Consider the following 23,569-nt stretch of genomic DNA (forward strand, 5'->3'; position numbering starts at 1 on the left):
GGGAAAAACAAAGCAGCAAGGGCCAGGTGTTTCATGCCAATGTCATTTAGCAGCTTTTCCTTCCAAACCATGAAGTTTCTTTGGACGTTGACTAGACTGTGGAGCCATATGGATTTGGCACAAGGGAGCCAGGCTGATTGCTGGACCAGACCCTTGTTTTCTTAAACAAGGTCATTGGAAAGGCTGGTGTGGATTTCAGTTTACTCATTAGGAATAAGGTGGAACAAAGCAAGTGGTGATGTTTGCTACCAGACACAATTGCTCGGACTTAAGAGGGGCATCTAAGGATGCATATAAATCACACTGGGGAAAGAGGCCGAGAATGCAATAGCTTTCCATCCACTTTTATGTTATTTGCTTTTAAACCACAAAGGCCTTGCCTTCGCTGGCTGAACGCCGTGCAATACTTCCCAATCTTGCACAAGCATCTCTAGTGTTGTAGTGGTGTCTGCTCCAGTTACCAGATGGGGCCTCTGACTGGAAAGATTTTTTTTTTTTTAATTTCACATCTGAAATTCCCAAAGCAGATGACCTGAGGAGATTCCAGGTGAGATAAAACTGATCCCCAAAAGGGCTTTATGTGAACAATCTACACATAAAGATTGGTATGAAAAGTCATATTAAACTCATGTCTCAGGCAGAAGGAAAAGACTGGGAGTTATAGTCAAATCAAACGTCAACTGGCCCTACTCCCAGAATCTCTCTCCTTGTTGATGCCTAGGGTTGATTTAACTAAGCTTGATTGTAATTTTGTGAAAAGCTTTCCAGCCCCTGAATCACGAGCAACAAATGCAGCTGCCCATTAGGCGGAGCCACACAGGGTACGTGCACTTCATTTCAAACGAAGAATCAGGGTCTCAGTAAAGCTAAATGGCACGGTTTAACTATTTTTTCCTTCTAAGAAAAAAAAAAAAAAGCAAACTGAGAAAATACGGGTGTGTATTCCCGTTCTTAAACACAAAGGCAAAAACAGAAAATTCCAGCAATGGCACCATGACTCACCAACAGGTAACCCGGTGTAGATGTCAATGACGAAGCCCGGCCTTTGACTTCCGCAAAGCGTAGCAAATTCATCTGCAACGATGAAGCAAAGATAGGGAGGAAGGGGCAAGAATGAGGGTCAGCGAAGAGCCATAACTGCGCCAAAAGAACTTACTTTATAAACATCTTCAAAAACAGTTCTGTATTTCGGAGAATTTAAAATAAGAAATAAATCTGAAAGATCCCCCAGATGTTGTAACCTTGCCCTTAAGGCAAACACGGAATGAAAAGTGAGCTCATGTTGACGTATTACTAAGGAAGAAGCAGAGGTCTCCACATCACTGCCCATGCATTCATATGAGCTTGTCTGTAGGAATTTGGGTTTCTAGAAGAATGTTGTGCAGCTCTGACCCCAGGGACTGGCAAGAGTGCCTCTTTCCACTCGCATTAAGGGAACTAGGATTTGAGGAATGCTTACAAAAGCCATTTCCTCAGTAGATCGGGGGAGACTACAGCAAATCTAGCCAAGTTCTTGACATCAGGTCTATTAATGACTAATTCAGTTCAAACAACCAACTTATGTCATTACTTCAATTGAGGGAGCTGGATTTCATTTGGTGCAGCTCTCTCGTTCTTACTCCCTCCCTCCCCTGACCCTCTATCTTCCTCTCATGTGCCCGAATTCATCAAAGTTGATAATAAAGGACAAAGGAAGTGTCATCTGCAGTCCCTTTTAACTTTGAGGTCCTGTAATTCCAGATCCCGACTGTAACTGACAGAACACGGAACACGGCTTCAATCTAAGCTCAAGGTGGCCATTGCCTTGTTGGTCAAATCCGCTGAAAATTATGAAAAGTTTCTGGAAGTATTTTAATCAAAATGAAGTATGTTCTTCCCATAGTGCTTTATTCTTCGATATCTGAGTGCCTGATTCTAACAAGTATAGTGCCAGCTGATACTGGTCATCCAGACAGATTTCAGGAACTCCCCAAATGTGTGCAGACTATATAACTAATGAAAAGCCATGACTACATTTGGCCAAGATTCAACACGAAGAAGAAATCTTGCATTTTATATTTAGAATACTTCAGTTCTTAAAAACTTAGATATTTCTAAAAGTAAATGATAGTCCTTATTTGGGGTTTCCAAGGCAGCCTGTAGGAGAATACTGATCCATTAAGATTTTTTAAAAATACAAAAACTTTTATTTCTCTTTGTAAAATGTAATTTAAAAAATTTTGTGCATGTTTTCTAATAGAACACTTTGTGAAAATAATACATGCAATAATAAATGCATTTTTCAATCTAATTAAAAAATATATAGACATAGACACATAGAGTTTTATATGTAAATGCACACACCAAGTACATATAACCTCCATCTTTTTGGCTGATAGTTATGTGTAATCAAAAGATTTGAAGACCATTGGTCAAAATCAGGGGTTAGCATTTTTTTTCCTAAAGGGCTAAAGAGTAACTATTTTAGGTTTTGTAGACTGTGGAGCCTCTATTAAAATTGCTCAACTATTCTATGAAAGCAGCCATAGAAAATAAGTAAGCAGATTGGGATGGCTGGGTTCTAACATAATTTCATTTAGAGACATAGAAATTTGAAGTTCATATGCTTTTCAGGTCATGACCTGCCATTCTTTGGTATTTTTCAAACATTTTGAAAATGTAAAAATCATGATTAGCTTTTGGGCCATACAAAAATTGGTGGTGGGCTGGATTTGGTCCATGGGCTGTAGTTTGCCAACCCCTGGTCCAGAGACATCCTGCAGATTGGAGATAACTCTTGGTAATTCTAAGTGGTGATGATTACATTATTTCTGGAGTAAACAATGGATGAACTGGTGTATTTCCCTAAAAAAGAATATTCTGTCCTATGCATTGTCAGAGAGCACCAGACAAGAGATTTAATGTCTTCCAGATCACTGTGGGGAGTGGAGTAGGTACTACAGAATGTTCTAATCACACCTGTCTCACAGTTCCTTCACTCTAAATGGTAATGTCATCATTTACCCGCTGATGTAAGAACCATGCACCAATGCACTTCGTCTACTCCAAGGACATGGGTTAGGTTTTTTGTTTTTTTTTTAATAAATAGCATCATATAGATTTTTCTCTGTGAGGATATACGAAAAAAGTTCTCTCAAGAAGGGTTGTGCTTTTTCATGGTGTTAGGTTTGCTTTATAGTCATTGAGACTCTTAAACTTGATTATCGCTCCTTTTTTATATGAGCTGCTAGGAAGTTTGGAGCCAAACTTATTGCTCATCTTTGGCAAGTGTGTAGAAATTCCCAGCTTGGATTTTTGCATATTAGCCTCGCTCCTTGCTCCAAGTTTCTTACCCTTGTTTGCCATTTGCCTTAGGCCTTCTTATTTTACGTTGAAATCTTTGTGGGCTGCCTTAAATTCTTTTTGGAACAAGACTAGTTATAAATAAGTAAGAATAATAGGAATATGGCTCGCCTATCTGTCCTATTGCTCTGCTTAATGTTTCCAGTCTTTTGGCTACATGGTGAACACCATAACAAAAACAATGTTTATAGTTTTATGATATGCTGAGTCTGTAAGTCTGGTGAATGAACTAGTGTACAAGTTAGAAAGTGTGTTCTGTGACTCAATTTTTAGCCAGGAGGACCAGAATCAACTGTGAATTTAAACATTTGCCTTTGTAAGCGAATTTCTACTTAGGAAGATCAACAGTGAACCCTTTTCTTCCTTTGTGGAGACTCATTTCCCCAGCAGTCCCTGGGTAATTTATCAACCTATGTTTTTGGCGATGGTGCAACTCACCTGTGCTTGGGATGGGACACTGTTCACAGGGCTTATTCCAGGCCCGGCCAATGTTGTAGGAACAACAGCACATCTTCTTGGTCATATTGAACAAAAGTTCTCCGTCACAGGTCTGGTTGTCAGCATAATAGTTTCTGTAGCACAGACTTCTTCTCATATCTAGAGAGAAGGGGTTGGTGATGTCTCGGGGAGAGCATGACAGATTTCTAAGGGGATGCTCGAGGCATGCCCTTCTTTTGGATTTTACTCAAACTCAACTTTGATGAGAGCCAGGACAGCCTGCCCTTACACAATTTTCTATCCATATATGCTGCTGTAAGAAAGGGGACTTTGAGAAACGTATTCCCTGGCATTTTGTGCCACAGAACGAAGTCATTATGGAGCTGCAGAATTAATAAACTTTACACGACTCTCCACCCAGTCTCTTAGTAACAATTCTCCACTGCTATTTGGCAACAATTTTCTCATTTCCGACTCATGATGCTTTAATACTGTAGGTCAGTGCTGTAAATATAATTGTATAAAGATACACCCAAAGTCAAACAAAAGAAGTACTATGAAACTGTTGTTTGGGATTTTCCAGCATTACATTTTAAAGAAAACTCCCAACCACCCACACAAGGTGGGGGAAAAAGGCCAAGCTTATGGTTTACAAGGGAGGAGGCTCTGTCACAATGACAGTGAAAGGGTGGCAGGCAGTACCGGGTGGATGAGTAAAGTAACACCAAAGACCACCTGCTGGGCTTGCAGATGAGGACCTAACCCACATGATTCAGGAAAGCCTGGACTCACCCATGCAATTATTCCCCCCATTCACTTGCATGTAGTCTGGAGGGCAGATGCAGGTGTAGTTGCCGACAGTGTTGTAACATGTTCCTGGACCACAAATTCCAGGGGTTTCACATTCATTCACATCTGTAATCCAAAGAGAAAGTGGTATGTGAATATGAAAACTTCACTCTCTGCAATGGCCTGACACTCAATGTCCCTGTAAATGCTGACAATGGTTGGGAAAATCCACAGGGGCACTTGGAAATCTGGATAAGAAAAATAGGTGTTTAATTCATCAGTGTCCATCTATGCTCTGTGTGTGTGTGTGTGTGTGTGTGTGTGTGTGTGTTTTTAAGAAAGGAGGTTCCAGAAAAAGAGGTTTGCCTTCTGATATGAGTTCCTAATAAATAAGTAACATTTATTTTACTGTAACATCCTCAAAGGCATGCGGAGATGGAAATGTGGACAAATTATAATTCTCAACTGTCCTTCAGAAAGTCAGCTAATACTTCGTATGTTCTCAAAATCAGTGGAAGAATATGTACACCCTGAAGTCATCAACAATGGGCTTCATGAGTCTGCGTGGGTAAGGAGGTATGGAAGGAGGTGTTTCACAACCCTGTCCAAACACAGGAGTTGATTTTAGTCTTTGTTAATTCCAGGGGTCTTAGAGCTATGTCATATACATTGTGGTACTCAGCTAATAGCCAGTGAGGTTGTCACTTATCAAGGTGACCTTGATAATAAAAGGCTTATTAGGAGCCTTTTGGAGAGCCAGAGGAATATTTCTCCTCCAGGATACAAGGATGTATCTTCCCTAACTCGTCGTGTGACTCCCACATATAGATGAAAACCATCGCTTCCACCCTGGTCTATGGTCCAAGCGCTCTGAAAGCCAAAAGTGGTCAGTGGTCTCCATCTTTCCAATATAGGAGTTATCACTTCCATCCTAAAACCAAAGAGGCTGCCTTTTTAAGGGAAGCTCATTTTGGCACATTCATACAGAGGATAAATCATGAAGAACAGGAAGAAGAGGAACTCAGAACCTCCCAGAATACACAAGTCGCTGAAATGAGTCCTGTGCTCCTCTAACAGAAGTGACTTTTCTAAAGTGCCCAGAAAACCGCAGCCATAAGGGGTACTATGACCCAAGATAATAAAACTTCACTTTTCTTTCTTAGAAAAAGAGGAAGATTTGGGATGTACTGGAAAGGATAGCATGCCAGTAACATTAATACAAGCTGCCCCACGTGCAGCTGGCTATATTCATGCTTAGACCATTGTGCTATATTGCTAAATTCTTAGTTTTGCTGGTGATTCTATGCTGGTTTTGGGGGCCGGGTCTCAAGTTGGAAGAACTCCTCTTCCTACAGGGACCGCTTACCATCACACACTCGGGTATCTTCGTTCAGGTAGTAACCGGCTGGACAGCGGCACTGGAAGCTGCCAAACGTGTTGATACATTTCCCACCTTGGCACAGCCCGGGGAGCTCCTGGCACTCGTCGATGTCTATCACAGTGAAAGCAATGGCATTTCTTCAGCATTGTCAATAAACCCGAGGAAGTTCAAAAAGTGCGTACTTTAAGGTCAAGGATACAGAATTACCTTCCAATATAACTGTGATAGGATTGGGCCGAAAACCTTCTCCTCCAGGACAAAGAATTTTGTACTCAGCTATTGAAACAAAAAATCGAAGTGAGTTCTACTGAAAAGAAATAAAATAAAATAAAATGGAAAAAAAAAGTGAGTTCTTTTGAACCAAAAATTTCTAGAAATAGTGTTCTCAAGAGAAAGACTGACATATCCAGCTGAAAATATTCACCTTCAGGAATCTTTAACAGTTATCCCACCCGTCTTAAGCAAGTCAGCAACTTTGTATATACATATTATTTTCAAATGGCTTTTACTACGTGTGCGAAATAAGTGTTAGCCCGGTGTCCCTAGACTTGGGACCCTCCACCTACTCTCCTGGCCTCATGGTCTTGGGAACTATTTTATTCCCTATTGTTGTCACTATTTCTTTGTAAAGATTTTCTTCTCCTTCTTATTTTCTAACAAACTCCTCCATTTTTAATATTTTGTTCAGCCTTACTTCTTCTGCAGGGCTGTAATTCCTTCCTTATTAACATGAATCAGCTTGTCTTCAAAACGCTTTCCAAATAGAGCCTTGGGAAAAGCTTGTTCTTTCTTGGTTCCCATCCTTTTTTCACCTTTCCTTTCCTTCCCTTCCCTTTTCTTTTTTTCGTTTTTAAGGTTTTCTTTATTTGTTAGAGAGAGAGAGAGAGAGAGAGCACAAGCTGGGGAGAGGGGCAGAGGGAGAAGCAGGCTCCCAGGTGAGCAAGGAGCCCGATGTGGGGCTCAATCCCAGGACCATGGGATCAGGACCTGAGCCAAAGGCAGACGCTTAACCGACTGAGTCACCCAGGAACCCCTCCTGTTCCATTTCTCTCTTTAATGCCTAGAGATCTTTCTTGCCCCTCTGTTTCTACTGAGGGCAGGACTGATTCCTGGTTTCCTAAACCAACTTTCTACAGCGTCCTTTGATTCCCTCCCATTAATTCTGTCACTCAAGTATTTCATGCAGAAACATTTATTTCAGTGCCATGCACGAGCAGTGTAATACATACAGGTACATGTCAATGAGAATGAACCTAATCTGCTGTGTCTTCCTGGTGAGCTTCGAAAAGAATCAGCTCTTTCAAAATCATCATGGTCTTTCCAAATCTGATAATCCCTCTCCTGGCTTTCTGAAATGTTATGAGTGTATGCCTAAACATAGACATGTATATATTCCAGTTCTAGCTCTGACCCAGTTTGGGGTAGTGTAGACCTCTATCGCTTTGCCAGTCATTATTAATCAATAGAGCTGAGTCTCCTGCTTAAACATCTTGGCTTGCTTCTTTCAACATCAATGAAATTAGCTATCCCCCTCTTTCTTTTGTTCTTTCCTCCTCTTCCCGCAAACACCCACCCCTTTTAAGTCTTCTCTTTCAGGTCACACCCTCCCTTCAAGGACAATTTAAAAACGCCCAAGTCGTCACTACTTCTGCCATTAAGAACTGGTTGCCTTTTCTTAAGAGAGGAGAGAAAGAGGTATCTGCTACGAAAGTATTCATCCCTGTGCTGAGTGCTTGACATGAATGACGTCTTTTAATCCTATAAGGCGTGGCAGGAATGAGGAAACTCATCTTGCTAAGTGTAACTGACCCACAGTGACATGGTGGCAAGTGAGAGAGGCCAACTGGCACCAGGAGTGCTCCTCTTCCTGCTCATGGCACTGTGTCTGCTCTTTCTTCCCTTCTTGAGACGTACACTGAATTATAGCTTTTCTGTCTGGGTCAATCTTGCCACACTGTACACTTCTGGAGGACAGAATCCAGTCTAATTCCTCTTTGCACACCCAAAGTACACACTCACGGCACTCAACAAATAATTTTAGAACAAGTGAATAAGTGACTGTTCAGCGAGGAAATAATCCATACCTATCCCAATACATACTATAAGCAGCACCACTGACCTTTGCCTAAAAAGCTGTATCTGACTCTAACTCCTAAAACAGGACCCACTTTGAAAAACGAGAAGCCTTCTACATGTTTAGAAGACTTATTTATGTCCATAAAATCACATTCTGAAGCTTTCTTTCAAGTCATATCACAAAAGTAGAAATAAGTCTTTCCTTTCATATTTATTTGACTAATTGCTTCTCTTTCACCCAGGGACACTCTGGTCTGTCCTAGAGCTTTTGAAAACTAACTAATCATCTCTTGATGACAGGAGAGATCAGTCAATGTGTTCCTTGGAAGCTAAGCAATATTCTCTAAGTAACCTAGCCTGGAAAATCTTTAAAATAATGCTATGTACTTTTTACCCAGAAAGAAGTGAAGTGTGGCCCGCTCCACCTGACCTTTTAGTACAAGCCAAGTGGGGATATTTCTGATCCCCAGATCAGGAGTGGGGTCCCTCAACAGGGCTGACAGTTTTGATCTTCCGTTCCCGACCAAACAGTAGAGACTGGTAGCAGCTCACTCTCTCTGTGGCTTCTATTCTGCAGATCTAGAATGGACAGCTGGCCTGAGCAGGACTAATAATAATTTGTGGGGCATAAGGAATAACATGGGGGACATGGGGAGATGGAGAGGAGAAGGGAGTTGGGGGAGATTGGAGGGGGAGACAAACCATGAGAGACTGTGGACTCTGAGAAACAAACTGAGGGTTTTGGAGGGGAGGGGAGTGGAGGTTGGGTGAGCCTGGTGGTGGGTATTAAGGAGGGCACGTATTGCATGGAGCACTGGGTGTGGTGCACAAACAATGAATTCTGGAACACTGAAAAGAAATTTTTAAAAAAGGAAAAAAAAGAAAGTAAAAACAAACAAACAAAACCCAGGAGGATGTATACTTACACGTGTTCACAGGAGGGCACAGCTCACACGGAGTACCCCAGGCTTTCCCCAAAGAACAGCAGCAGGAAGCCTTGGAGACACCAACTCCAATTTCATTGCTACAGGCTGTATCTCCATTGTCTCCTCGAGGCCGAATATCCAGATAGCAATTCCCAGAGCGGGTATCTATTTACCATATACGGACAAAAGAGTGTCAGGAAGATTCTGTCTAGGTGAGGACTGAAAATTCAAATCCATCTCAGAAACTGTTTAAAAACCAGAATTTAGTTTTACTAGGAAACTAAAAAGTGCCCAAATACACATACTGGGACTCTGACCTATAGAAAACAATAACTGAGAGTATAAACCAGATTTAGGAAATGTTGAAATTTTTACATTATTACTTTTTTAAAAAAAATTTGAGCATGGAATGTTCAAGGCTGCTTTAAAAATAAAAGTATCCTTCTCTAAGAAGTTTTAAGAGCTTACCAACACAGCCAACTCGAGTCGGGTTCAGCTCAAAGTCGGGGGGACAGTCACAGGTATAGCTGCCTGGGGTGTTGACACAGTTCCCGCTGATGCACGTGGTTGGGTCCAGACACTCATTAACGTCTAAAACCAAACAGCGAGGGGCACAATTATCAGCCAATGTGGGGGCAGACATCACCATAAAATGGTAGCACTGGGTCTGGGGCTCCCCACAAGAATTTTAAGAGTTACTAGTTATAATTACACCTAGAAATACAGTCTTCCACTTCTGAAATAAAACCCCTCAGGAAGGAAATATGTCATAGTCTTTGGTCTTTTTCCTCTGGAACACATTTAGCATTCAAATTTGTCATCAGGAGAAAATAGAACTTTGGAACTAGGAAAAATATTCCAGTCAAGGTAACTGAAAGCAAAACACTACTGTGACCTCGGTCAACCAAAAATTCAGACACAGGTTTTAAGAAAATATATTTAATATGTGTGGCTTGTTATTTCATCAAATTAGAGCAAGATGTCCCAGGGAACCCTCACGAGCGGGCAACTTCTGCCGCTTCTCCAACTGGGCATGCTCGCCTTGGTGCAGCTGAGTACGAGCGTAGATGCATGCACAAGGCTTAGCATGTTCCCTCAAGCCTGCTAAGAGTCACTCTCTCATCACTGGTGCTGTGTGGACTATTTCCCTTTCAGTTTCTATTCCAAAAATACGCACAGAATTCCATATTTGGGACATGGGTTTTGGCACACTGCACTCTGTGTAATCCTTTTGTCTGTTTGGAACACTCATGAAACACTCAAGAACAGACAAGCTGACTCAGAGAGAGGACAATGGGGAATGAGGATGATACCTTCTCCTTGGGCTTCCCTCCCACCCCGCCCTGGACGTGGTAACCCTCCTACAGGTTCCACTGCAGACAATTCATTTGTTCAGATTGCCTGCGAACTTGGAGGGAGAGGGCAGACTAATGGGAAAGGAGGGCAGGCAGAATGAAGCTGATGGTAATCTGGGGGCGCTGAGGAAGGAGTATGGGCTGTGGAGAGGCAACTTCCTCAGGTATGTTTGATGTCCAGCTTGGTGTCATAACAGTTTTCAGAAAAAGCAGAAGAATGCCTGGGGAGGAGTACCCTGGTCCAAATTTATTTCAGGGAGGAGGTCGTGATAGTGGTGGTGGTCATGATAGTCAAGAGAGCCACTGAATGATAGCTTGTTTAGGTAGCTGGAAAAAAAAAAAACACATAAGTTTCCCCCTGAAATCCTGGGCCTGTCCAGAAAGAGAATTGCAAATGTCTTGCAAAGTCTTAACTCAGTGCCTAAGTGAACCAAGTGATGGTCTACTGAGGGCCTATAGCTTTTCTCATTTTTTTTCCTTATGCTCCCTGAGAATTCCTTGCTCTACAAGAAAACGATCTCTATGCTAGAAACTGGTAGGCAAGTTCTCTGTATCACATTCCCTGGTGACCAGAGACAGGCCAGGGTGGCAAGGGGTGGGAGTTACAGTGGAGAAGTACAAGGAGAAAACTCATAATCCCAGCACAGTGCATGCCTTTCAAAAGGAAACTCTATGCAAATGTGCCTAAGGAGAAAAGGAATAGCTGGGAAGCCTTACAGCCAGTTCACCCTAGAACCTTCTTCTGCGGCCGCGAGCTCGGCTGAGCGACAGAACTCGCTCCTTCAGCTGCCTGCTGCTCTTCCCTCTGTGTCCTTACGTGTAACCATTTCCCAGGAATTTATTCTGGGATTCCTATTGCCTTCTCCCTGCTTTCCTTTTGTGACTAAACAATCCTGTGAGGTCCCAGGGAGGCCCCAACAGCCAGGTCTCCAGGACCGTAGGGAGCAGATTCTGATGTGAACAGATGTCTTACCTGTGCAATTCCCGCCACTTCGGTCCAGTTCGTAGCCGACCTCGCACTCACAGCGGAACAGGCCAGGAAGGTTATGGCAGGTTCCAAAAACACAGATGTTCGGAAGGGAGCACTCATCGATATCTTGGGGAGGCATGCAAAGGGGGAGAAAGGAAATTTATTATTTTTTGCTGAAGGAACTGCCTAATGTCATCACCTGATGCTATTAAGAAAATGAAGGCTACCTGACTTCAATCTAGGTGCTTCTCCCGTAGCTAAATCAGCTACCATGGAAGTGAAGCCTCTTAGGTGAGAACTTCCTTTTTTTCAGCCCTCAGTACACGACAAGCAGTAAGCTAAGCATCACAGATGTATAGTTTCTGCTGTTTCACACAGGCTCATGTCCCTTTTGTGAAGTAAGAGTCCAAAAGACTACTTTAGATCCCGTTCTTTGGTTGTTCTTATCTACACAGTCACTGTTCTTATCGTGGGTTTAATTTCTACAAACCACAAAGGCTCTGTGGTAGCTTTTATAATCAGTTTTACAATCCTCTGGATCCCTAGAGCTACTTTGGGTGCTTACTATTGTGGATGGAGATCTAAAAACTGCAGAAGCCTCTTTCAGGTCCTGGTCCTCCCCTCACGCTTACCTCCTGCTTCGGTAATGGACATGTAGCCACAAGCATAGCCTCGAGACTGGCTTTAAATAGCCATAATCCCTGTGCCGGCAATGATTTATATTAAGAACAAACAAACAAACACAACCTTCCCTTATAGCCCAGGGAGAAGCAAAACTTTGACTGTGACTATTTATGTTACCAGAGGTGGCAGAGATCCTGTTTTGGTTGGATGTTCAGAGTAACAAGAGTAAACAAGGCATTAGGCACATGGTCAAGAGCATAATCTGGTTTCTTGCCTCAGAGGAATTTTATATATCAAACTCCGCAGAGTTAATATAAACTGTTTAAAGAACACCTAATGGTTCCGTAACAAAGAAAAGTATTTACAGAGAACTGTATGACAGAATGAGTATGCATGTCCTAGCGAAAGACGGACTTTGAGTTAATGTCCTATTAACAAGCAACAGTTATTAGTTAAGATATTAATCAGGGTCTTGTTTAAACTTCTACTGTCAATGGTTATCATTTGTTTATTTTACTGAAATCTTTTTAGTTCACCGTAGACGTGCTAATTCTTCTCCGTGAGGGATAATGTACTTAGACTTGACAAGTGTGGGGAAAGAGAAGAACCTTGTGCTTCCTAGTGGGAGCCATCCTGAGCCAACAGGCTCCTAGGGTTCTTCTTGACTGACTAACACCTCTGGAAGACAGAGCCTTGAGCTAAGAGACAGCATGACATACAACATTATCCCTAGGGGCCCCTACTGAATGGATTTGCAAAGGACTCTTCCATGTTCACATATATTAGATACTCAGAGACCATGTGAGACATGCCCAGTATATTATTCTACATATGGAGAAGATTATCTGCTCTGCTATTATTTTAAAGCTTTTATTTCTAGAAACCAAACCATAGCAGAGATTAAAAACATATTTAAAGAGAATCCTTCAACAGGACATGATTCGGGGATTGGTACTTGGAGCTCCTTCCCCTAGTGTTGGGGACAAACAGGTTGCACTGAGCTGACCACGCTCAGTTCGCCTCTCTCTCCTATGATCGACGGGTGTACTTGTGCAGACCATCTGGCCAAGGTTGGGCATGCAGCTTTGTGGCCAGAAAGCTGAGATTTTTCTCTGCATGAAGAGAAATGGTCCAGCTGGAGATCCAATACCTCCACAGACTGAACAGACCAGCTCAGATCTGAAGCCAAAACATACATCGGTAGATAACTAAGTAAGTAAGTAAATAAATATTATATATAATATATATCAATATATAGTAATAAATTAACATATAATATATAATATATATTTATCAGGAATGCTCAAATAACCTAAGCTTGTCAGGCCCTGCAAGGGCCCCGGCAACATCCCCGTCAGTTACCTTCACAAGCTTTCCCGTCCGCACTGGGCACAAAGCCCATGTCACATTCACAGCGGTATCCTCCCGGGGCGTTCAGGCACTGGCCATTGCCACACAGATTCAGGTTCTCCGAGCACTCATCAAGATCTACAGTCAGAAAGACACACAAGTTACTCTTCCCCAGTTAGGAGCTTTCCGGTTCCCCATATCTTTCATTTTTTTTTTTTTTTTTTATCATTGTCAACTTCCTGAGTGTAGTGAGGTCTCATCATAGTTTCTATTTGACACCTTTAAACCCATTCTTTCCTCTCCTTTGAATGTTAGTATTGACTAATCCATGAATATGGGGCTCAGATTCAGAATCCTGAATGCTAAATGATCCCTAATAATGTAAAATGAAGAATAAGTCCAATGCATCGTTCAAATTAAGGCTTTTGTGAGCAGGGTCGTGCACAGAAGGACACATCCATGACAGGAAATAATGTGCCATGACTTGTGTCCATTTCTCAGGTTTCAGACTTGGCTTTGATGGGCAGCAAAAGACCTAGAACACCAACTATGGAGGAGGCCAAACATTCCTGTTCGCCAGATCTCTCCTGAGCTTTGTTAATAACCACAGGCATTAAATATCAAACACATGAACCATATATGCCTAATACATAAAACTCTGAATATTTTCTAGGGAGTAATGGGAGGTTTATGACAACAAAAACTCACTGGGTTGGATAAAAACAATTTCAAATACGATAAAAATTTTCAGCGAGTTGAAAAAGTTCCAGGTATATTAACTGACTGAGCCTTAGTTTCCTTCATGTTTAAATGGCGTCTTGTGAGGGAAGTTCTCAGGATACATTAATGCTTTCAAGTCACGTGAAACAGACCTCAATATCTTATGTTCTAGAACGTCTGAATTCCTGTTCCTCACATAGCTTTCTACAGCAAGCTCACCCTTGGGTTTGGTACAGAAGACAAGTCAACAGTGGAAAATAGGCACAAAAATATAAAGGCTAAGGATTATTAAAGGAAGTGTGATTTTTTTTTTTTAAATTAAGGACATCATTGCATGCAGTGATACCCATACCAACTATATAACTAGCTACATTTAACTTCTGAGGTCTAATTGACCTGGCTCCAAATTTCCATTCCACGGGGAGGTAGTTTCAAATAACCAATTATCTCTGTTCAAAGTTGACTATAATGGACCTGAAGAATCGACAGTCTGAAAGACGGAGGAACACCTGGATTTTCTGGTTGCCATTTACGTTGTTGTTCCCAGCACGAGCCTACCTGTACAAGTGAAGCCGTCACCCGTGTATCCTTCTTTACAGAGGCAGCGATAGGAGCCCATGGTGTTCTTGCAATCTGCGTGTTGGCTGCACATGTGTGTTCCATTGGAGCATTCATCCAGATCTTACGGAAAAAAGTCACATCATTATGAACAAAAAGCATCACATTTAGAGTCAGTAGCATAGACATTTTTCCAGTACAGAATTAATATTTTCAGGTTTATAATCCACACAGCTCATGAGAAGCATCTATTTTTCAACTCACCGGTGCACTTAATGCCATCTCCAATCCATCCCGGGCTGCAGCTACACTTGAAGCTCCCTGCCGTGTTGGTACATACGGCATGTCTGTCGCAGTTGTGTGCTCCAATCTCACATTCGTTGATGTCTGGAAAAATCACCCGTGGTTTAAAAAAGTTTAGCACAGATGGTTTTTTGGTCTTTTAAGTAACTTAGCAATAACAACTAGCAACTTCAAAAGTTGACTCAATTTCACACTTTCTGTAGTATAATATAGATTGGTTTGGTGCCCACATATACAACTCTACATATATTGAACAGCTTCAAATTTTAATTTATAAAGAAAGGACAATACGATGCTACTTGCTACTATTAATTCTAATTATCTCCCATTACCTTAATGTTTAAAGAACATCCAGTCCCTGCAAAACAAAATGGACCTCTTTCTAGTTGAAGACCTTAAAAAGTGATTTGCCTAACGTTCCATGGCATTAAAACACATGCTCACACGTTTCTATTCCTAGTATTTTTATTAAGTCAACTACAGAGTAATGGTGCACATTGTTATCATATCTCATACAAAGGAATACAATATTGTTGGCATACTAGAAAACTTTTTCACTCATACGTTATGTATTAAATATATTTTATTCTTCAGTGGAAATATATTATTTAATTATGCTTTATTTTTTAAGAAGTTTTACTTTAGGCATTGCTAATTCAAGCATTTGCAGGGAATTTTCCTTCAGGCAGTGAGTGAACCATCTTTCCTCTAGCTTCTTAGTGTTCTAGCATGTTGGAGACCCAAGGTGCCTCGTATATTTCATGTAAAACTCAAATCAATCCAATGGATATTTTTCTGTAAAAGGAGCCAGATTAAGGTCGCATTACTGTCAAAAAGAGAAAACAGGCCTAAAATGGAGTCACTTGTGCTAAGCCCCATATCAGCAAACCATGGCTTAGTACCTAACTTAATTGCTTAATACCTAACTTAATTGGAATGAAACTTTTAACTAATCAATCTGGAGTTACCTGGTTAGCACTAAGAGGTAATCTACCTGACAGACCTCTTCTGTCCCCATAGGAAGGTGACCTTCCCTGAAACAATCTCCTCTTTCCTTGTTTCTCTCCCCCTTTCTATCCGAAAAACCTTCCACTTTGTACAGCTCCTTGGAGCTCCTTTGTATTCACCAGATGGGAAGCTGCTGGGTGCATAAGTCATGGAATAAAGCCAATAAGATCTTCAAATTTTACTCAGTTCAATTTCATTTTTTAACTCTACTAAAAGACTTCAAATTCTTGAAAGTTCTCCATTCTCCAAAATTCCATTTCCAAATTTAGCCAAGACAGATTCTATACTATAAAGAGTGCTATAAAATATAAAGTGAAATATTTTGGGTTTTTTTTGTGATATTGTGGCTTATAATAAGAAATAAACATTGGGGGCCCCTGGGTGGCTCAGCGGGTTAAGCCTCCGCCTTCAGCTCAGGTCATGATCTCAGGGTCCTGGGATTGAGTCCTGCATCAGGCTCTCTGCTCAGTGGGGAGCCTCCTTCCCCCTCTCTCTCTGTCTGCCTCTCTGCCTCATTGTGACCCCTCTCTCTTTCTCTGTCAAATGAATAAATAAAATATTTAAAAAAAAAAGAAATAAACTTTTTCCCCCTGATTCTGGTACAAAGCTCCTAAAACCCTTGGAATTACCTAAGCGATGAGAGCATAAAGATGTCTTTTTATAATATTGATGAGGTAAATTTTGGACTTCACCTCAGGATGGGGTTCATTGCCCGGAGAATCAACCATGTGATTCAAGGGTTAGAACTTTCAGTTCCACCTCACTGACCTCCATCAGAGAGAGGATGGGGGTTGAATTAATAACCAATTAACCACTGATTTGATGAATCACGCATATGTAATGAGTCCTCCATAAAACACAAAAAGATGGATTCAGAGAGCTTCTGGATTGGTGAACATATAGAGATTCAGGTAGAATGGCTTGCTCAGGGAGGGCCTCAAAGCTCCACACCCCTGTCCCATGCCTTGCCCTGTGCATCCCTTCCCTCCCCTGTACTGCTCCCAAGTTATATCCTTTTATAATAAACTGGTAATCTAATAAGGAAACTGGTTTCCTGGGCTCTGTGATGGGATAGAGGGTTGGTGGGAACCTCTAATTTATAGGATTAACAGCCAGTCACTCAAAAGCCCAGAAAACAACCTGGACCTGTGATTGGCATCTGAAATAAGGACAGTCTTGTGTAAGTGAGTCCTTGACCAGTGAAATTTTTCACTATCTCTGAGTAGATGTTGTCATCAGAATTGAGTTGAATTTTAAGACACTCTGTTGATGATCAGAATTGAAATTGGTACCAGAATCCTTATTCCCCAAAATGAATCCATAATGAAAGACTTCACTTTATAACAACTTTTTCATTAACTAAGAACTCATAAGCCTGGATACTATGACTCTATATGGAATCCAACATCTAACACAAAACTTGGGTCAAGATAGTTTTGGCATGTGAAATGTTGCAAGAATTTTCAGTGATAATTTGAAAAGTGGCATAAAAAAAAACTGGGCAAGCAAATTGTGTTTACCCTTTTGTTTACTTAAGAAGCCCAATCAAATGATTTGAAAGTGTTTGGAAACACGCTGTTTGCCAAATGTTCCATCTGAAGCCCTGAAATGGTCCTGGCATCTTTGGCTTCTTCATAACTTCTAAAGCAAACACAAAATAAAATAATGATATTTTTCCTACAAAAATACCTCGTAACATCACTAACGATCGTAAAATGAAAACATGCTTGGAAGAAAGTTCTTGCAATTACGACGTATTGTATGGGTGAATTTTAATGTAGCCTTAGCAGCCATGTGCATCTACTGAGTTATTAAAGCAGGTCAAGGGAGGCACATACCAGGCGGCTTTAGACTTGTGACTGGAAGCTTTAACCAACTGAATAATTGAGCACGGCACATTCCAAGGAAATAAGGAGGAAGGCCAGCCCAGGGATAACAGTGGTAAGTATGCACAGGAATTCAAGAAAGTAAGCCTGACCTCATGAACTCCCAAGCGGGACCATCAACACTTTTTTCTTCCTCAGGTAACCACTCTCCTCAGAGTTAAGGACCACTTTTGCAGAGTCCTGTCTTCATTTCCCTCCTTTATTTGTCCTGATCTCTGAGTTGGGTAGAAACGATGAGCTTCCATTGCCTAAGTATTGAAGCTTCTTAATGTTATAAAAGTCAAGGAATTTTCTAAGTGGAAAAAACTCAGAATTTGACTTTCTTAATTGTCAGTTACTCAGAGGAGGATACCGTGGTCCCCAAGAACATGGGGACTTTCGAGGGACCCAAGACCAGTAAGCGGCAGAACTCATTTCTGAGTCCGTTAGAACTCTTTTCCCTGTCCGCTGCTTGGCCCTCTTTCCCTTGGGCCACAGCAGCCCGAATCATGCTGTTTTCTTCAATCACATAAGGGCTTTATTCTAAATCTCACTTTCTGGAGTTTTCAAAACCTTGTGAAAAGCATTAACAGACTTACAGAAATTTTCTCTAATCTTTTCTACTAAGTACAATTTTCAGAGATGTTCATAGCCTGTCCATTTAGTAATTCTGTAATCTTTTTCTTTCCAACTTTCTAAGGACCCAAGGTACCCTAATTTTCATATGCCCTTGATACCTTCCATACTTAATCTTGCAATTAAGAAAACAGCCATTTCTTTTAAAAGGAGTCTCCCTCCCTTTTTAAATCAATAATCTACTAATATAAATTTCAAACTCAAGAAAATACATGTAGTTTTACTGCAATGTTTTCAAGGTGAAAAGAAATTCTATCTGTAAGAAGCCATGTATCGTAGGCTTTAGGATAGTAGGAGATGATACCCAGGAGCCAATATTCAACTCTCCATTTTATGAATATTTGTTTAACTCATTATCTCAATGACTTACTCTCGGTATATAACAAGTGAGTTAGAAAGTGTTGGTCATAAGGTGTAAAGGCATCCTTGAGGAAAAGCTCTTTGCATGTGTGTATATGTGCATGCATACTATTGCCGACTATTATTTATGAATTATTTCCACGGCAGCTTTGGGCCTAAGACTGTACTTCATTATAAAAGCAAACAGAAGGGGAAACTGAGCCATAAGGAAAACAAGCAAACAAAATGCTGTATTCAAACGTTTACTCCTCAACAGTGTGAAGGAAACATAGCCCATGTTTGCCAAGAACATCTCTTTCGGTACAAATGTTCTCTTTCCCCCACAAGTTTGCTCCAGACAGAAAATTCTTTTTTTAAGATTAAGAATAAGCTCAAGCCAAGAAAAGCAAGGAAATTCAAATTTAGGGCTGACACAGCAACCTCCTTAACCCCACCAAAGTTCCCTCACAAAGACTCAAAGGTCCTACTTGCATGGCTGTCTTGACAGGCAAGGGTGTGGTCCATGAAGACCCCAGGCTCAGGTTCTGGGTGTGTTCCCCTGACACTCAAGTAAGGGCTTGTTCTCTGAGCCTCTCTGGCCTCCTCTGACAGTCATACAAGGAGAAGCAGCATCACCCCCACACACCTGCCCTCCTGTCACTGGGCTTCAGTCGCAGCAGAGCTGACACACTGTGAGACCTCCTTGATTGGGCATTGGGGAAGAGGACAGTAGAATAAAGGGAGAGGCCAAACATGAAGGCTCGGGTTTCTCAATTTGGATCCAAATTTGAGCCAAAACTATTTAACTGAACACCCACGGAGTTTTCACAGGCTGACAGCCAGTAGAGGACAATTCACAGTGATAAGAAGCTGGAAGGAAACGGGCACAAATTCTCCCTGAGTCCTGATGGTTTTGAAGTATATGAGTCTCCATCATGGACTAAGACCTATGAGTAACATTTCTCGTGTGAAAAAAAGCAGAGAGTTTGAGGAATGGAATTACCCAGATATATGGCTATTTTAACTGAAAACAGTTCTGATTTTAATGGCATGCTTGCTTACTAACTGACTGAGTAAGCACATGGTTGTGGGGGGGGTAGGTTCTTACAAATTCGTTTGTGAAAGCCAGGACCCACCAAGGATGGCACCTAGCAGCAACCTGGTTCTCCTTCCTCCAATCTGTTGTCTAATTACGATGATGTAGAATGAGCAGCAGAAGCCTTGCCTGTGGGCCACAGAAAAACTATAATCCAGTCCCCTTAAGCTAAGGACAGAAGAGCCGTGTTCTAGATTTTAAGCAAATGTGCATTCTCCCTCCATTAAATCGAATGTTCTTCTCAGCAATACCCATGATTTGAATAAAGCTTAAGGAGAAAACAGAAACCCTTAACATCTGTGTGGGATGGGAATGTAAGTCAGTGGGTGGATTCTGAGCACTGCTAAAGTGATTGGGAGAAAAAAACATGTTTATTTGTTAAAATGGAAACAATCAGTAATGACAAGGGAGCTGAAATATTTAGACAAAGCTGTAATGGAACCCAGAGGACATTTTTTGAGTTCTCGTGAAGCAAAGTTCTTCCCTATGAAATAGCATACATATTTTTGTAATTCATTTACAGGGTACTCAAATATATATACATATATAAGTATATATACATACATGCACACACATATTATAAATATACACTTCATATGTCTGTATACATATTATATATGTACAAAAATATATTTACATATATCATCAAAAACATCATTCCGGGTTTGTTCTTCACTGTTACTTGTGGTGTGGCTTGCTTTATCCCATTAGGCAAGATACATATCTCTATTTACATTAGTTGCCTGGGACATTATAAACACTTGTCTTTAACATGACTATCACTAGGGTAACCTGAACCATCAGGTTCTAAGTTGGGAGTGACGCTAATTTTAAACTAAAAGCAGGCTAAAGAGCCCTAGTTACATGGGATTAAAAATACATTTTGGCTCAGGTTTTTAAAAACTTGTTTTTAAGTATACCAAACTTGCTGCCAATTCCTGTTTGTGTAAGTCATTTTCAATCAAACGTGATACTTTTGGTTGAATAACAGTATTTACAGAGGACCTCTTTTTCTTCCCTCACTGATGCACCCCCTCTCTCCATACCTCCCTGCAGGGGTGCTTACCCAAGAGGAACACTTGTTTAACTACAAGGCACCCTGGTGAGTTGTTCAAGCTCATGAACCAGTGGAAGAACTAGCAATAAAATCCAGAGTTCTGCGACTTCACACAAGAAATTATCACAGCCCCGCTGTTATGATATCAAAGGGGCTATGAAACTCCAGTCTTCTCCCGACAGTGCTGGCTGGCTCCGATGAAACTGAAAAGTCATTTTAGGCTACAATTTAAAAGGAGGGGTTGAAAGAAGAGAGGATTTCTTGGACCTCCAATCTAAGTTTCTGTTCATGCAATTTACCAAAAGCCTGCTGTTTTAATGCAAAACCAGGGTCATCTTCTCTAATGTGGAGTACACAGCTCTCAACACCACAGTGCAAACTCAATTATGAAAAACAAGCCTTTTCATATTCAGAGTTTAAACTGATTTCAAGCATGTATCAGTAATTCATAGTACAGAATTTTGCCAAACTAGAAGTTGCATCTTCAACCAAAATGGCTTCTAGATACTGTGTCTGTAGGTCTCATTTTACAATGACAATAATAGCTACCATTTATTGACCAGCTACTATATACCAAGCACTGTGCCAAGGGCATTATATATATATTATATCTCGTTTACCTAAAATGATATTGATATTGTAGGAAAACTTAAGCTTTCTTCATGGTGAAAGGCCTAAAATAATTGGCCTCTCCACATGCTTCTGTTAACTGGAATTTGGAGCACGAAATTCTAGAGATCCTTTTCTTACACCGAATGAAGACTGTCCCATTAGATTAACTTCTCCCTCTGTAAGCCTCTTGGTTCTCTGGGCTGCATTTCAGCGAGTGCAACTGAACCAAACAATGGTATTAGCCTCTATTGGGTAAAATGCAATATGGAACTACCTTACCTTCCCCTACATTAGTTCCAGACCACCATCCCTTACCTCAAGTCCTATATTTATCTTGAAAGCTTACAATAAAGCATGAACCATAGACATACTGAGCTAAGCATCATTTGTACCACTGAGACCAGTAGTTGAGATTTTAAACACTGTTCCACTTATTAGAATGGATCCCTAGTCATGCTTTATATGAAGAGTAATATAGTGAGCATGAAGGCATTCTAGCTTCATGTTTCTTTTTATAATTTGGCTAGAACTTATCATTTTTGAACCAATAGTAATATTATTGGCATTATCTTGTATATCTATAAATTTGAAACTTAGCATTATTGGACAGTTTGGAATGATAATAAATATCCTTGCAAACTTTCTTGAAAATAATGTTGATATAATTAAGAAAAGGACCTTTACCACATTGCCAATCTGCAAATATTTTAATGTTCGTTTCAAGTCACAAGGGCTTGCCAAAGTGGCTTTTGGAATTAAAGTCTGTTATTTGTAAAGAAATTATGCCATTACCTAATTCAAGCTCACCATGATCTCCATTATGTTTTAAATTGTTATATCCCATAATCTGTTACATTACTATAAGTAACTCTAGTAAAACTTTATTATATTATTCCACATACTTATGATCATGGCCCAAATTTGAAAACACTAACTAAATGCTTAATAACAATATCTTCCAGACAGAATGATTTTATTTGATGTTTAATAAAATAAGCTCCTACAAATACTGTGAAAAGATTTTCTTATGGACGACTGGTAGTAGGCAAACAAAATTACAAATGGTTTAATTATCACCTCAGAAGATCTGCAAATCCCCAGGAATGATCTGGGCCAAAGCAACTAAATACATCAAAAGCACACTAATTTAAGAAACTGGAAGACTGATGGGAATTGATGAAAAATACAAACTGTAGGATGTTTCTTTAAAACCTTAGTTATAAAACCTTAAATGAAATGTTGACAAGGGAGCCTTGCTTTAATAAAGGGATAGGAATGTTCGGTAATTAGCATGTTAACTACTTTGATATAAAAATGTGATTTTTAACCTCATAAAAATGTGATATTTATGGTGTTAGTTATGGTGGTAATTCATTCAATATGCCTTTTTTCACAGGTAAAGAAAAAAGCTTCAGCACAGATCCAAAGTATGACAAGCTTCAACGAAGGACAGGCTAAGTTAATGAAAATTGTTTTTCAAGAAGTATAAAAGTAATTAAAATGTTAGGAGTTTTAAAACTTGTCTTACTCTGGTAGTAGTCTCTTAATTATCAAGCGCTTTTTGTTCAAATTGAAAACACATACCTGTACAGCCAGTTTTTCCTTTTTTGCCTGAATAGCCCATATCACAGTGGCAGATAAATGAGCCTTTAGTGTTTTCACAGGTTCCACTTAGGCAGATATTTGGATTCAGGTCACATTCATTGACATCTGTAAAATACAGATATTATTAATACATGTAACTATTTGCTTGATACCACTGAAAACTTTCTGCCTGAGATAAAACAACTATGACAAATAAATTAGAAAAGATGAACTGTTTTCACTCAAAAAAAAAAAAAAAGTATCATATTTACAGAGCTCAATTCACACTTGCCTTCTCTCCTGCAGGCTAACCAGGCCAACTGCCTCTTTACCTGGGCCATGAGCAAGAGGTCGAGTAAGCAAATAAACTGAGGAACTCTAGGCTGCCTTTCGAGCCTGTTATGTGACAGTTTAGAAAACTTTTTAAAGCAGCATATTCTATTGCAAGATAAAAATTTTAATTCAGTCTGTGACTGCCAACATTTTAGTTTCCAATTTTAAAGAAATGATAGATGAACTAGGAGTCTTAGTGAAGTCAGT

General features: G+C 40.4%; 1 protein-coding gene across 3 annotated transcripts in view; it reads right to left on the minus strand.

The window, feature by feature from the left end:
- FBN1 (fibrillin 1) overlaps positions 1 to 23,569 on the minus strand; it is a 229,460-nt gene that overhangs the window by 44,950 nt on the left and 160,941 nt on the right. For all 3 annotated transcript variants that reach the window (XM_046008182.1, XM_046008181.1, XM_046008183.1), the window contains exons 32-43: positions 23,030 to 23,155; positions 14,794 to 14,916; positions 14,530 to 14,652; positions 13,264 to 13,389; positions 11,281 to 11,403; positions 9,421 to 9,543; positions 8,953 to 9,117; positions 6,158 to 6,226; positions 5,936 to 6,061; positions 4,573 to 4,695; positions 3,781 to 3,939; positions 1,003 to 1,074 (exon numbers count right to left, since the gene is read on the minus strand). In XM_046008182.1, the coding sequence (XP_045864138.1) occupies positions 1,003 to 1,074; positions 3,781 to 3,939; positions 4,573 to 4,695; positions 5,936 to 6,061; positions 6,158 to 6,226; positions 8,953 to 9,117; positions 9,421 to 9,543; positions 11,281 to 11,403; positions 13,264 to 13,389; positions 14,530 to 14,652; positions 14,794 to 14,916; positions 23,030 to 23,155 (1,458 nt within the window). The remainder of the gene's footprint in view (positions 1 to 1,002; positions 1,075 to 3,780; positions 3,940 to 4,572; positions 4,696 to 5,935; positions 6,062 to 6,157; positions 6,227 to 8,952; positions 9,118 to 9,420; positions 9,544 to 11,280; positions 11,404 to 13,263; positions 13,390 to 14,529; positions 14,653 to 14,793; positions 14,917 to 23,029; positions 23,156 to 23,569) is intronic.

Source organism: Meles meles, chromosome 6 (genome assembly GCF_922984935.1).
Source record: "Meles meles chromosome 6, mMelMel3.1 paternal haplotype, whole genome shotgun sequence".
In the NCBI taxonomy this organism is placed as follows: Eukaryota; Metazoa; Chordata; class Mammalia; order Carnivora; family Mustelidae; genus Meles; species Meles meles.